Below are 13,912 nucleotides of genomic sequence, written 5' to 3'. Positions count from 1 at the left end.
AGAGCAGGAGCTGCTAGGAGGCAGCAGGTGGAGTTTTGGTTAAGGATGCGACTTGTAGCATGAAAGCTGCCACTTCAAACCCCTAGAGATGCAGAACTTAATTTCAATCCCTGCAGTAAGATGTCAGCTGTATAAATCCGTTAAAGTTCGTTGTTTTATGTTAAAACCCAGCACTTCAGCCTAAGATGGAAGAGGGTTCTCTGGGCCTTTTAGCAGCTTCTCAAGGGCCTTTATTATATTTGAGCCGGTGTTTTAACAGAAGATTGATTAGGTGATTTTCAAAGCTGTAGCTGGTTAATATTTGCTTCCTCTTTTCTCTCTAGGCCGCAGAATCTGGGATTGTGAAGATCAAAACGGTGGTGGTGAGGAACACCAATATTCTAGCAGGTGGGCTGGAGGGCTTTGGGGCTCAGGGCCTCTGCTTCTCGGGCGGGGAGGGCAGTGTTTGTGAAGCCTTTATGTGTGTGTTTCATCGAGGACTGTTCTAATTGGTTAGGCCTATGTCTGTCTCAGCAAGACCTGTGCTAATTGGTTAGGCCTATGTTTGTCTCATTGAGGCCTGTGCTAATTGGTTAGGTTATCTGTTTGATTCAGTGAGGCCTTTACTAATTGGTTAGGCCTGTGTCTGTCTCAGCAAGACCTATGCTAATTGGTTAGGCCTGTGTTTGTTTCATTGAGGCCTGTGCTAATTGGTTAGGTTATCTGTCTGATTCAATGAGGCCTGTACTAATTGGTCAGGCTATCTGTCAGCATGAGTCCCATCTCCCTGCAGCCCTGAAGGAGCACAGCTCAGAGGTGGTGCAGCCCTTCCTCATGGGCTGTGGCACCAAGGAGCCGAAGATCACACAGCTGTGCCTGGCTGCCATCCAGAGGCTCATGTCACACGAGGTCGTGTCTGAGGTACGGCCTCCCGGCTCACACAGTCCTCTTGCTCTTTTTATTATTTATTATCTATTTTATTTTATTATTCACTGTGTCCTGGATTAGCCATATGGGCGATTTGCGCTCCTTTTGTTGCCATCGTCATTGTCCTTGCTCTCGTCGTGTACCTCGTCAGCTAGCACTGCAGAATTTTGACAAATAAAAGCATACTGACTTAAGGTAATCTTTAGTTGTATTGATTGTATTGTATTTAGTTGTATTAAAAAACATCTGTTGCAAAAAAATTCAAAACATATCGTCATGAAGGTTGTCATTTTTATAGCGAACAGGTTTAATCAAAGAATGATTAAGATTTAATCAGAGTACAGTGATGAACTTGTTTGGAGTGAATATGTCAGGATAATTATAGATTGGTTCATTATTTCTGGATTACGGCTGATCAAAAGATACCCCCCCCCCCCCCCCATGACATTTTTGGAGCGAAAGTTAAGCCTCTTTCGGCTTTTCCTCTTTGTTGTGTGGATGCGGGGTCTGTCTTCAGAAAATCACTCTTTCACAAGTGTGTGTTTTCTGATCTCTCTTTTTCTTCTGAGACTGAACTGCGGCACTGAGCTGTAACATTCACTAGAGTAGCCAGGGCAAACTTCAGACCTGAGTCAGTCTTTGTCATGTCACGGTCATTTGTGTGCCATGTTCCATGATCCTTTGCAGTCCAGAACTGGATCTTTAATTCATGACACCAGTGGAGCCCGGGACAGAAAAGGTGACGTGGCGGTGTGTTGTCACCACCTCTGCCCCCTGCTGGTGATTTTTTTAAACACCATACACTAAGGTCTTTCCCCTGTTTTGGATGGTCCAGTAGTCAATGTCAGTGGGTCTGTCTGTCTGACAGTCTATGTCTCTCTGTCTGTCCCTCTGTATGCCCGCCCATCAATTCGTCTGTTTATTTGGTCTCTATTTAGTTGAGTGCCCCCCCCCCGAATAAAGCCTGTGCATTTGTGCCTGGCTGTGTTTGGTTACTGGGGTATGACAGAAGACGAGTGTGTGTGTGTGTGTCTGTGAACACTGCTACTGTCTGTCTCCCTACGGGCAGGCCGCTGCAGGGAACATCATCAACATGCTCTGGCAGCTGATGGAGAACGGCCTGGAAGAGCTGAAGCTGCTGCAGACGGTGCTGGTGCTGCTGACCACCAACACGGTCGTGCACGATGAGGTTCTCTCTAAGGTACGGCCACCGTCTGACGTACATGGTTGGAGGTTTCACCCCGAGGGTCCTGGCGATGCCAGTCCAGGTTAGAGGGCCATCTGTTGGCTGCGGAGATGAGGTTGATACTGTTGATCTCATGCATGAGATTCTGGGGTTGATGTTAGGAGGGTCACAATGTTTCTGATGTCTCCCTCATCTTCACTCCAGGCCATCGTCCTGTGTTTCCGCCTCCATTTCACCAAGGACAACATCACCAACAACACAGCGGCGGCCACCGTGCGGCAGGTCGTCACTGTGGTCTTCGAGAGGATGGTGGCGGAGGACAAGCAGTTCAAAGGTCAGGGCATTGCTGGTGTCTCCTGCAGCGGGGGTGAGACCCAGCATACGGCAGGCAGATGCAAAAGCCTGCCAACTGGCTACTTAGAAGATATTAAATGGGTAGAGCTTGATTGAATTGCAGCTCTTTGTAAAATATTTGAGAGTACTGTGTAGCTGTCCACTTAGGTTAAATTGAGACACTCGCTCTCACCCCTTTTGCCAGCCTTGGTGAATATAAACTATGCATTCAGTCACTTCAGCTTCTGCTTCAGCTTTCCCATATCTTTTTAATATTTTTCTTCTGGTGCGCCCCCTGCAGGTGTGGAGGAACAACCACAGCCAGTACAGAGCAACACCAGCCGCAGGTCCATCAGTACTCTGCGGCCTAGCGCTAAGGACGCCTACATGCTGTTCCAGGTGCCATTTTCTACTCCCATCGCCACCAGCTGCTGAAAGTCAGGGGTCCCGCTTCGTGTCCTATGGGATTCCTTATATTATTTTTTTCTTTTTCCACGCGAAGGATCTGTGTCAGCTGGTCAATGCTGACGCCCCCTATTGGCTGGTGGGCATGACGGAGATGACGCGCACGTTTGGCCTGGAGTTGCTGGAATCCGTCCTGAATGACTTCCCGGAAGTTTTTCTGCAGGTGAACCGCACTTCCCCTCCCTACCCAGAGGTGGTGCTGTGCTTCCTGATAGAGCTCTTGTAGCGTTCTGAATCTGACGTCACGCCTCCACTTCCCGCAGCAGCCCGAATTCTGCTTCCTGCTGAAGGAACGCGTGTGTCCACTGGTCATCAAACTCTTCTCGCCCAACATCAAGTTCCGCCAGGGTGGAGGGGGCGTGGCCTCGCCCGCCGCCACAGAGAAGCCCTACTTCCCCATCTGCATGCGGCTGCTGCGCGTCGTCTCTGTCCTCATCAAGCACTACTACAGCCTGCTGGTGAGGCTTCGCCCATGACCTGGGCGAGGTGGAGCGCTGCTCTGCTGGTTCAGTATAAATATAGTACAGTATGGGATGTATTGTAGGGTGGGGCCACAGGCACACTGGCCCCATCTGAAAGCTGATTGGCCCCCGGAGTATCCCCTCCCCTGTTACTCACGAATTCAAAACCTGTCATTGGCTAATGATAAATACCCCCCCTCTGTATGAATTATGGCCTCTCCACCATATAAAATTATAATATCGCCCCTCCTACCCAGTGCTGTTGAAATGGACTCTTCTGCCCTTCTGTGTGGCCCAGGTAACCGAGTGCGAGATCTTCCTGTCCCTGCTGGTGAAGTTCCTGGATGGGGAGAAGCCACAGTGGCTGAGGGCCGTGGCAGTAGAATCCATCCACAGGCTGTGTGTGCAGCCCCACCTGCTACGGTACTTACTCTGTGTGTGGCTGTGTGCTGGGCGGCGTGTGCAGCCGTCAGACGGCAGTTACAGAACATTCAAACAACATTCACAGAACATTAGCAGAATGTTAGTCAGTAGAACATTTGCAGAACATGTACAGAACATCCACAGAACATTTATAGAACAAATTAGTGGCAGAGTTCCTAGGTGGTTCCACCTTGTCCAGCATCTCCAAGCTGTGGACACATGAGGACCATCAAACACACACACAGTCGCGGCTAAAGAGACCACATCCGCCGCCCACCACCTAGCATCCAGCTGTGTCTGCCTTTTCAGGACAGTTATCTGAATTTCTGTCTGAGAAACACCTGGCTTATGGCTCTGGTCCATGGGCGCTGGGTTGGGCTGCAGTAGATCCTGAGTCCTCTCCTCCTCTCCTCCTCATCAGCTCTTTCTGCCAGTCCTATGACATGAAGCCACACTCCACTAAGGTCTTCCGGGACATTGTCAATGCCCTGGGCTCCTTCATCCAGTCGCTCTTCATCGCCCCCAGCACAGGATGCCCCGCCCCTAGCGCTGCCTCGTCCGGTCAGTGCTCCGCCTCCATCCCGCCGTCTCTGCCGAAGGGCAGCAGGGGGCGTAGTACTTGAGGATCTGAACCTGTGAGCTTGCTGTTTTTGAATTTCGCTCTGTTTTTATGCTCCTATGTAATGAAGTGCTTTATTAAAGAGTCGGGAGATAAACCGACAAAGCAAAATGAGCCGCTTTTGGTAATAGCTTCTGCTGAAATTAAGTGGCTCATTAAGCGGGTTTGTTATCTTCTGCCTTCTTGAAGGACACACACTCAGGAATAATCAGTGCAGTGAGGCCCACATTACTGTAATCACTTCTGACACAGAGAAATGATAGAAATCATGATGCATTCTGGGTTTGAGCATGTATGAATATTCATGAGCTTGAAGGCTGGGGGTGGTCTTTGCTATACTTTTGTGCAGAGTGTAACACTTACAAGCGGATCGACGCTCTGCTCTTCCAGGTGTGTCCGGCCTGGGGGGTCAGGCAGCCGCCCAGGGGGGCCCAGGAGCAGGGGCAGCCAGCGGGGCCCTGAGCCCACAGGCCGCCTTTGAGTACCGCGGTACCTGGATTCCCCTGGTGACTGTCAGCGTGCAAGGGAGCACCAAGGCCACATAGTGAGTACCAGTGTACTGTAGCCTTCACCTGGGGTTACATGAACACAGAGGTGTGACCTGTAGCCCTCATGTCATGATTACTACCATAAGGGGTGTGGTTTGTTGCTCACTGTATATTTTTTGCTGCATGGGGGAGTGGCCTGTGTCCCTTATTCAAATTCAAAATAACTTTATTTGTCCCCGAAGGCCAGTTCAGTTCTCCCTTTGTTAGGGGTGTGGCTTGTTGTCCTGTTACATATTTGCCTACATAAGGGCTCAGACCTACACCCCCCCCATACTTGCCAGAACAGGAGGTGTGGCCTGTAGCCCACTTTGCATGTTTGCAGCAATAGGTGTGCCTTGTGTTTATCTGATTATAATAACTACTCCTTAATGGGTTATACAGAAAGGTGGAAAGGAAAGCGAGTGGGACAGTCCGCCGTGCGCTTACCTTCCTGTTCACCCATGTGTGAAGCTGCTGTCTGTCCAGGGGTGCTGAGAACATCTGCTTGAGAGCTTCCTGCTCCTCACTTGTAACGAGGCTAATTAGCACCTGAGCGTGTGTAATTAGGCACGGAGTGAGGCTGCACATGTGGCTGTGGGGAGTCAACCTGGCAGTTCAGCTGTGAGAGAAGCTGCGAGTCCATTTAAGGAGAAAACAGAGCGACCAATGGCGACGGGGCAGAGCATGAAGGTGCCGGGCGCTGAGCGCCTCTGATGGCCAGCTTTCCCGTGGGGTGCACTTTCCCAGAGAAAGCTTGAGTCGGCAGACGGCTTCCTGGGAGGGGGACTTTAGGGGGGGGTGATGTCTAGGCCTGAACTCATAAACAAAAGAGAAATGGCCTGGAGCTGGCGAAGTAGAAGCTGGGGGCGGCGGATGCGGTTTCTTTAGCCGCGACTGTGTGTGTGTTTGATGGTCATCGTGTGTCCACAGCTTGGAGATGCTGGACAAGGTGGAACCACCTAGCATCCCAGAGGGTTACAGCCTCTCAGTGGCCTTCAGTGCTCTGCTAGACCTGGTGAGGGGTATCACCTCCATGATCGAGAGAGAGCTGGCCCAGAAGGAGAAGGAGGGGGACGAGAAGTATGAAGAGGCATCTCAGACGTGCTCCAAAGCTCCCCTCAGCCAGGAGACGGTCGACCAAACTCAGGACCTGACAGATCAACGAGAACCAGGTGGGTGGAGCTTCTTGGACTAGATTCAACCATAAACACAAGATGGAGGAGAGGGTGTAAGGGGATTCCTCTTGATCTTAAAGGGATGGCGTCTTTATGTAGGAAGTCGTGTACAGGTTGTAGTTTGGGTGATTTTTTTTTCCAGTTCTTCAATCTCGAATCTGGAATTGAGTGAATTTTTCTGAAAAACTACTGGCGCTGCATCACATGGCGATACTGATGTTCAAGGACAGTCATAGTTGTCTTTGTAGGAAGTGAAGCTCTTTGGCACCTCTGGTGTCTCTTCTGTATGGAGCTCAGAGTGTATCCCTGCTGCCCCCTGGAGGATGGGCCCCCCCTTTGGGTCTGGTTAGGGTTAGGGCTTCCTCTGCTGCCCCCTGGAGGATGGGCTCCCCCTTTGGGTCTGGTTAGGGTTATGGTTCCTCTGCTGCCCCCTGGAGGATGGGCTCCCCCTTTGGGTCTGGTTAGGGTTAGGGCTTCCTCTGCTGCCCCCTGGAGGATGGGCTCCCCCTTTGGGTCTGGTTAGGGTTAGGGCTTCCTCTGCCGCCCCCTGGAGGATGGGCTCCCCCTTTGAGTCTGGTCCCTCCCAAGGTTTCTTCCTTCTAGGGAGTTTTTCCTTGCCACTGTCACCTGTGGCTTATTCACTGGGGGCTTTGGGTGCGGATGCTGTAAAGCGTTTTGAGACGGTGTGATGTTGTGATAATGCGCTATACAAAAATAAATTTGTTTATTTGTTGTTTGTATTGTATTGTAATGTACTCAGAAAACCCAGAGTTGTTGTCAGGTCATCAGCAAGTTCCTCTCTATCTCCAGCTTCCCGGCTGGTGTGGGAGGAGATGGTCAACACGTGCTGGTGTGGCTTACTGGCTGCCCTCTCCCTCCTGCTGGATGCCAGGTAAGTCCATTCCAAAGCACAACCCTATCAGAGGCTGGTCTTACGGAATGCAGTCCGTGCCCTCTGACCTCCGTGCCCTCTGACCTCCGTGCCCTCTGACCTCCGTGCCCTCTGACCTCCGTGCCCTCAGCACCGATGAGTCTGCCACAGAGAGCATCTTGAAGGCAGAGCTGACGATGGCTGCGCTCTGCGGCCGGCTTGGCCTGGTCACACCACGTGACGCCTTCATCACGGCCATCTGCAAAGCCTCGCTGCCACCACACTACGCCCTCACTGTCCTCAGCAGCTCCACGGCCAGCCTCTCCAGCAAGGGTGTGTATTCTCTCCGGGACTCACTGCTGCCCCCTTCTGGCTGACTCTCGTTCTGCAAGCTGTGACCCTTTCCTCCGGTATTATAGTCATGCGGTGAATAACTGGGGCTGCTCTGGATGTGTGAATCAGCCTATAATGTGCTCCACTAAAACCCGATGAAGGTAGAATGTGCCGCGACCAGTAGGTGACATTTCGCCGTGAATAGTTCGTTCCAGGGGGTTTAATCTGCCTCGGGAGTATGGTGGCCCTGGGCGTGACTGCTGCAGTAGTGCTGGACTTTCTTATTAATGTTTCTACAGCAGCTAACTTAGTTTTGTGATGGTGGAAGCGGAAATCCGCTTAAAGCGACAGCACCCCCAATTCAGCAGTTAATGGTTGAGAAATAAATTCTGCCTGAAATGCCCCCATAATTGTTCAGAGTATTATGTAAGAACACAGCCCTCTTTTACCTCGTGGCATTCAGTGCACCCAAATAGGGGAGCAGCCTTAGGCACCGAGGACACCATGTTCAAAGATGGTGGGGAAGATGGTGGCACAGGAGGTAGTGCTTTCGTTCGGCAACTGGAGGGTTGCAGGTTCGAGCCCTGGTTCCTCCTGACCCCATCAAAGTGTCCTTGAGCAAGACACTGAACCCCAAATTGCTCCCGGTGAGCAGGTTGGCACCTTGCATGGCAGCCTCTGCCACCGGTGTGTGACTGAGTGTGTGGATGGGTGAATGTGAGGCATGAAATGTAAAGCGCTTTGAGTACTCGTAGGAGTAGAAAAGCGCTATATAAATGCAGTCCATTTACCATTTACCATTCAAGCATGTTCTATGTTCTCTTGCACTGCCTGTTCTTTCTTAAAATCAGGTGTAATTATGTGTTACTGCAAGGCCAGGGGGAGTATCTTTTGTCCCCTCAGTCACTCCTACTTCTGCTACTCAAGAATAAACACCCCTCTGACTCCTCCCACTATCCTTCTGGTGATTGGATGTATGCTGTGTTCATGGCTCCTAAGTCCCTCCCACGTCCCGAAGTTGGACTGTGAGGGGCTGTCACCTGGCTGAGCGTGATCGGTGATTGGCTCGTGACCTCTGTGTGCCTTGTGTCTACTCAGCGTACTCCATCCAGGGCCAGAGCGTTCAGATGATCAGCCCGTCCAGTGAGTCCCACCAGCAGGTGGTGGCTGTTGGACAGCCGCTGGCGGCCCAGTCTCAGGGCACCGTGGTGGTAAGGCTCCCTCTGTCGGACCGCCCCCCCTTCACACTCGCACCATTCGGTTCTTTGTTCTGCGGCTGCTTAGATCACACGTAACCGAGTTCTTCATCCGCTTTTAAAGCTATGATTCCATCGTAAGATCGTCAGTGTTCGTCTGCTTGCTCTTCTCACCGTTCTCCTTCTCGTCTCCTGCTTCTGTCCTGGTCTTCTCTGCCCCCCACGCCACCCCCCCCAGCTCACGGCCAAGAACATCCAGTGCATGCGTACGCTGCTGAACCTGGCACACTGCCACGGAGCCATGCTGGGCACGTCATGGCAGCTGGTCCTGGCCACCCTGCAGGTACCCTCGCCCCCTCCCCACGCTGCCAGCCTCCTCCGTCATGCCGCTTCCCAGACTGATCCCGCCCACCCCCCCCCCCCCACACTCTCCCTGTCCTCCAGCACCTGGTGTGGATCCTAGGCCTGAAGCCTGGGGCTGGAGGTGCTCTGAAACCTGGACGGGCAGTAGAGGGTCCCAGCACGGTGAGAGCCCCATCCTGTCATACTCAGACAAAGCCACAGGGGGGCGCTCTCTGCTCTCGGAATGCTCATAATGGGGCTTCTTTTCCCCATCTGCAGGTACTGACCACGGCGGTGATGACCGATCTCCCAGTCATCTCCAACATCCTCTCCAGGCTGTTTGAAAGCTCCCAGTAAGATTGTCTATTCACTTGATTCTGGGGATCCATCTAAGGTCTGGATGAAGAATGACCCCCTGCACTCTGCCCCTTGTGCCCCCTGCCCCAGGTATCTGGACGACGTGTCCCTGCATCATCTGATCAATGCTCTGTGCTCCCTGTCCCTAGAGGCTATGGAGATGGCATATGGCAACAACAAGGTGATCATCTGGGACGTTCTGGATCTGTCTGTAAGCCTGCGGATTCGTGGTGTTTTATGCTTTGGCCGTCTTCTAATCCCTCGTGCAGGAACCGTCCCTGTTTGCGGTGGCCAAGCTGCTCGAGACCGGTCTGGTCAACATGGACCGCATCGAAATCCTGTGGAGACCCCTCACTGGCCACCTGCTGGAGGTGAGAACACCAATCATAATCTTCCTCTGCCGTTCATGTGACCATGCTGTCTGTGGAACTCAGTACGGTCTTTGAGAACATGGAGATACAGTCAAAAATATCTGAAAACCACTCCTTAACCACTGCGCCCCCTACTGGCTGATACCATGTCGATTCGACCTTAAGTGGCCGATGCCCTGCTCCGTCTCGGTTATATTTGTTATTTTTTGTATGTTCTTGCGAGATTCACCTTAACATTGGCTGTTATATCCGCTCTAGGTTTTATTGTTTAACAACACTCTGCACTTCCCTGTGTTTGTACGATGTGTCACTTCTGAAACCTCTGTACCTGTGGTGCATTTGCCTTCATTCTCTCTCTCTCTCTCTGTCTCCCTCTCTCTCGCACCGTGTCTGTTTTACAGAAGGTGAGTTACGGCTCTGCTTGCTTCCCCTGCTTCACTCTGCCCGCTGTATCATCTCCTGCTGTCCGCTGTCACATTTTTTGTGAAAGGATAAAACTGGGAATAAATGTAGGACATGGGGTGTTTTTCTGTGTGGATTTTAAAAATGCGAGTGTATCCTTTCACAGAATTTGTGTCCTGGGATGAAAAAGGTGCCTTTAAGTGCTGCATGTTAAATTAAAAGGCAACACAGATCTCCCCACATAGATGTGGATAATCGCACTTTTAATTGTGACATGAATGAGTATGAGGACCTTGATTGACTGAACCGTCCCACCTCATGAATTCTGGTATTAATGCTCACAGACAGGCGTTCAGGCACTGGGGTGCTTAAAAACACAGACAGTCAAAAACTGCTTGACAGGAAATTGCTGTAATAGGAGGCTTCACATACACACAGTAATATATTCTGCTGTTTACCGGACGTAGCATCTCCTGGGATGTTCTCTTCCACTTTCCCTGCTTTCCGGGTTTTGGGTGCTGGAATGTTCCTCTGCAAGCGTCTTCCTTAGTGCCTGCTGATCCGTGCATGTGTGCACGCCCGTGAATTCCCGTCCCTCAGGTGTGTCAGCACCCGAACACCCGGATGAGGGAATGGGGAGCCGAAGCTGTGACCGCGCTGATAAAAGCCGGCCTGGCCTACAAGCATGACCCCCCACTGCCCCAGAACCAGGTACCGGAGCGATTTGGAGGGGGGCGGGGGGGGGCATTTTTCATGCACAGCCCTACCATATAGTGCAGCCAGTGATTTCAAATTTCTGTTTAGCTGTGAAGTAAAAGGGGGTGTGTTTTGGCAGCCATATTTGTTTTGTGATTTGCTGGCACCTGTATAAGGGAGGAGCCTGGCATTCTGTCAGTTTATAATGCCCGACATCTTTTGGCTTCAGAGACTGCAGCAACTTCTTCTGAGCCCCCTGCGGGACCTGTCTGACATCATCCACCCGGACATCCGTCAAAAGCAGCTGGAGAGCGTGCTGCAGATCCTGCAGAGCCAAGGCGACGGCCTAGGCCCCGGCTGGCCCCTGGTGCTGGGGGTCATCGGGGCCATCCGCAATGATCAGGGGTGAGAGAGCAGACCGGCCGAGGCCGCAGCTAGGGGCTGGCATTCCAGCCAGGTTTTACATGGCTCACTGACCCCCACAATGCAAAGTGAGGTTACTCACCTGCCAAGTACATGTTCATATTACTTTCTTATTTATAGCTTTTTATTATTTTTTTTAACAAACCTCACCCATCACAGACAAAACATCACCCACCAGGGACTGAGCGATGCTGGTTTAGATTCCGGAAACGGGACTTTTCTGTGTTAAATGAATTGTCCTTCTTGATACAAATGGGAGAATAAGCCAATTCAGCCCCAGGGGCACTGCAGCCCTTAACCCGCAGCCCCAGGGGCACTGCAGCCCTTAACCCGCAGCCCCAGGGGCACTGCAGCCCTTAACCCGCAGCCCCAGGGGCTCTGCAGCCCTTAACCCGCAGCTCCAGGGGCACTGCAGCCCTTAACCCGCAGCTCCAGGGGCACTGCAGCCCTTAACCCGCAGCTCCAGGGGCACTGCAGCCCTTAACCCGCAGCCCCAGGGGCTCTGCAGCCCTTAACCCGCAGCTCCAGGGGCACTGCAGCCCTTAACCCGCAGCTCCAGGGGCACTGCAGCCCTTAACCCGCAGCTCCAGGGGCACTGCAGCCCTTAACCCGCAGCTCCAGGGGCACTGCAGCCCTTAACCCGCAGCCCCAGGGGCACTGCAGCCCTTAACCCGCAGCCCCAGGGGCACTGCAGCCCTTAACCCGCAGCCCCAGGGGCACTGCAGCCCTTAACCCGCAGCCCCAGGGGCACTGCAGCCCTTAACCCGCAGCCCCAGGGGCACTGCAGCCCTTAACCCGCAGCCCCAGGGGCACTGCAGCCCTTAACCCGCAGCCCCAGGGGCACTGCAGCCCTTAACCCGCAGCCCCAGGGGCACTGCAGCCCTTAACCCGCAGCCCCAGGGGCACTGCAGCCCTTAACCCGCAGCCCCAGGGGCACTGCAGCCCTTAAGCCCCAGCTCCAGGGGCACTGCATGCTGTCTGACCCTGCACTGACACTCCCAAGTTTACTCTCACTTCTGTAGGTTTCTGTATGTCTTATGGAGAGCAAGATGGGTGAAAGGAGAATTTCTCCACGAGGATCAATAAAGTATTCTATGCAATGCTGTGCTATTCTCTTCTATCTAGTGTTTATAGTATGTGGACGTTACTAACTCAAAATCCTGTGTCTGCCTTCTGCAGGGAATCCTTGATCCGGACGGCATTCCAGTGCCTGCAGTTGGTGGTCACAGACTTCCTACCGACCATGCCTTGCACATGCCTCCAGATTGTGGTGGATGTGGCTGGCAGCTTCGGCCTTCAAAACCAGGAGCTCAACATCAGCCTGACCTCCATTGGCCTCCTGGTGAGCACTCGGAACACGTCCTGTTACCACAGACATTTAGCTGAACCCTGTCGCTCTGTAGTTCATCTTTTGCTTTGAGCTGTTTTTTTGCTGGTTTCCCTTAGAGCAGTGATGGAAAGCCTTTAAGCTCACCAAATATGTCAAGGATGAATTGGGGTGGAAAACAATACTGCCCCACAAAGGCGGAACACAGTCATTACATCTTTTATCAAGATTGTGTGTTGAGTTGTGACCAACATGGGTCTCTTTTTTAGGCTCTGATTTATCTTGTGGCAAAATATCTTGGTTCACCTATACTTGGTTTTGGATAATACATTTTGGAAAGTACACTGTCATTTACCCATGTACTACGCATAAGGCTGGACAGTCAAAAAAACTGTGAAACCTAGTTTCTCAGTTTGTGTCGGTGCAGTTACTGTGTTCGGCCTGTGCAGAGCGTAATAACAGGAGAGACAGGCTGCCCATTTCTTGCCGTAAAAGCATATGTTTACTCTTAGGTATACTGCAGTATTTATTCGCTAGTGCTCCTGTTAGGCTAAGGTTGTTCCCACATGGTTTATTTGCTGACGGGGTGGTTCGTTTCTCCGATGTCCGCAGTGGAACATCTCGGACTACTTCTTCCAAAGGGCGGAAGCCATTGAGCAGGAGCTGGATAGGGAGGAGGTGCTGCTTGAGAAGCAGGCACAGGAAAGGGGCGTGTCCTTGCACCGGCCCTTCCACCCAGCCCCGCCCTTCGACTGCCTCTGGCTCTGCCTGTACTCCAAGCTGGGCGAGCTGTGCGTGGACCCGCGGCCGGCCGTCCGCAAGAGTGCCGGCCAAACGCTCTTCTCCACCATCACGGCCCACGGGACCCTGCTGCAGACGTTCACCTGGCACACCGTGGTCTGGAAGGTAGCTGCCTGGCCCACTGGGTCCGAACCTTGTGTAACGTGTTTACCCATCTCATCCACTTACAGTATATGGACAAAAGTACTGGGACACTTGGCCATTGTACCCACAGGAAAGATATGCATGCAAAGACATTTTGGACAATTCTATGCTTCCAACTTTGTGAGAACAATTTTGGGAAGACCCTTTTCTGTTCCAGAATGACTGTGCCCCAGTGTACAAAGCAAGGTCCATAAAGTCCTGGTTGGATGAGTTTGGTGTGGAAGAACTTGACTGGCCCACACAGAACCCTGACCTCAACCCCATCAAACACTTTTGGGATAAACTAGACATTGCGGACATTGCGAGCCAGGGGTTCAAGTCCAACATCAGTGCCTGACCTCACAAATGCTCTTCTGGATGAATGAGCAAAAATCCCCACAGACACTCCCCAAAATCTTGTGGAAAGCCCCCCCCCCAGAAGAGTGGCAGCTATTATAGCTGCAGAGGGGGGGCCAACTCCATACTGATGTCTATGGGTTTAGAATGGGAAATCATAAAAGTTCCTGTAGGTGTAATGGCCAAGTGTCCCAATACTTTTGTCCATATAGTGTATT

The 13,912-nt window shown here is 52.1% G+C and overlaps 1 protein-coding gene across 4 annotated transcripts in view; it reads left to right on the top strand.

Moving 5' to 3' along the window:
- Window positions 1–13,912, top strand: part of mon2 (MON2 homolog, regulator of endosome-to-Golgi trafficking) — a 30,923-nt gene that overhangs the window by 7,818 nt on the left and 9,193 nt on the right. For 3 of the 4 annotated variants that reach the window (XM_049008512.1, XM_049008489.1, XM_049008496.1), the window contains exons 2-24: window positions 324–387; window positions 773–900; window positions 1,976–2,107; window positions 2,297–2,426; window positions 2,727–2,824; window positions 2,928–3,053; window positions 3,154–3,348; window positions 3,650–3,774; window positions 4,196–4,335; window positions 4,784–4,937; window positions 5,851–6,092; window positions 6,906–6,987; window positions 7,118–7,299; window positions 8,398–8,510; window positions 8,734–8,838; window positions 8,940–9,020; window positions 9,117–9,190; window positions 9,285–9,375; window positions 9,464–9,565; window positions 10,568–10,678; window positions 10,893–11,068; window positions 12,266–12,428; window positions 13,026–13,319. In XM_049008512.1, the coding sequence (XP_048864469.1) occupies window positions 324–387; window positions 773–900; window positions 1,976–2,107; window positions 2,297–2,426; window positions 2,727–2,824; window positions 2,928–3,053; window positions 3,154–3,348; window positions 3,650–3,774; window positions 4,196–4,335; window positions 4,784–4,937; window positions 5,851–6,092; window positions 6,906–6,987; window positions 7,118–7,299; window positions 8,398–8,510; window positions 8,734–8,838; window positions 8,940–9,020; window positions 9,117–9,190; window positions 9,285–9,375; window positions 9,464–9,565; window positions 10,568–10,678; window positions 10,893–11,068; window positions 12,266–12,428; window positions 13,026–13,319 (3,108 nt within the window). The remainder of the gene's footprint in view (window positions 1–323; window positions 388–772; window positions 901–1,975; window positions 2,108–2,296; window positions 2,427–2,726; window positions 2,825–2,927; window positions 3,054–3,153; window positions 3,349–3,649; window positions 3,775–4,195; window positions 4,336–4,783; window positions 4,938–5,850; window positions 6,093–6,905; window positions 6,988–7,117; window positions 7,300–8,397; window positions 8,511–8,733; window positions 8,839–8,939; window positions 9,021–9,116; window positions 9,191–9,284; window positions 9,376–9,463; window positions 9,566–10,567; window positions 10,679–10,892; window positions 11,069–12,265; window positions 12,429–13,025; window positions 13,320–13,912) is intronic. The other variant, XM_049008504.1, reaches the window with a different exon arrangement.

Source organism: Brienomyrus brachyistius, chromosome 1, assembly GCF_023856365.1.
Source record: "Brienomyrus brachyistius isolate T26 chromosome 1, BBRACH_0.4, whole genome shotgun sequence".
NCBI lineage: Eukaryota > Metazoa > Chordata > Actinopteri > Osteoglossiformes > Mormyridae > Brienomyrus > Brienomyrus brachyistius.
This window is presented reverse-complemented; position numbering and strand designations above follow the sequence as displayed.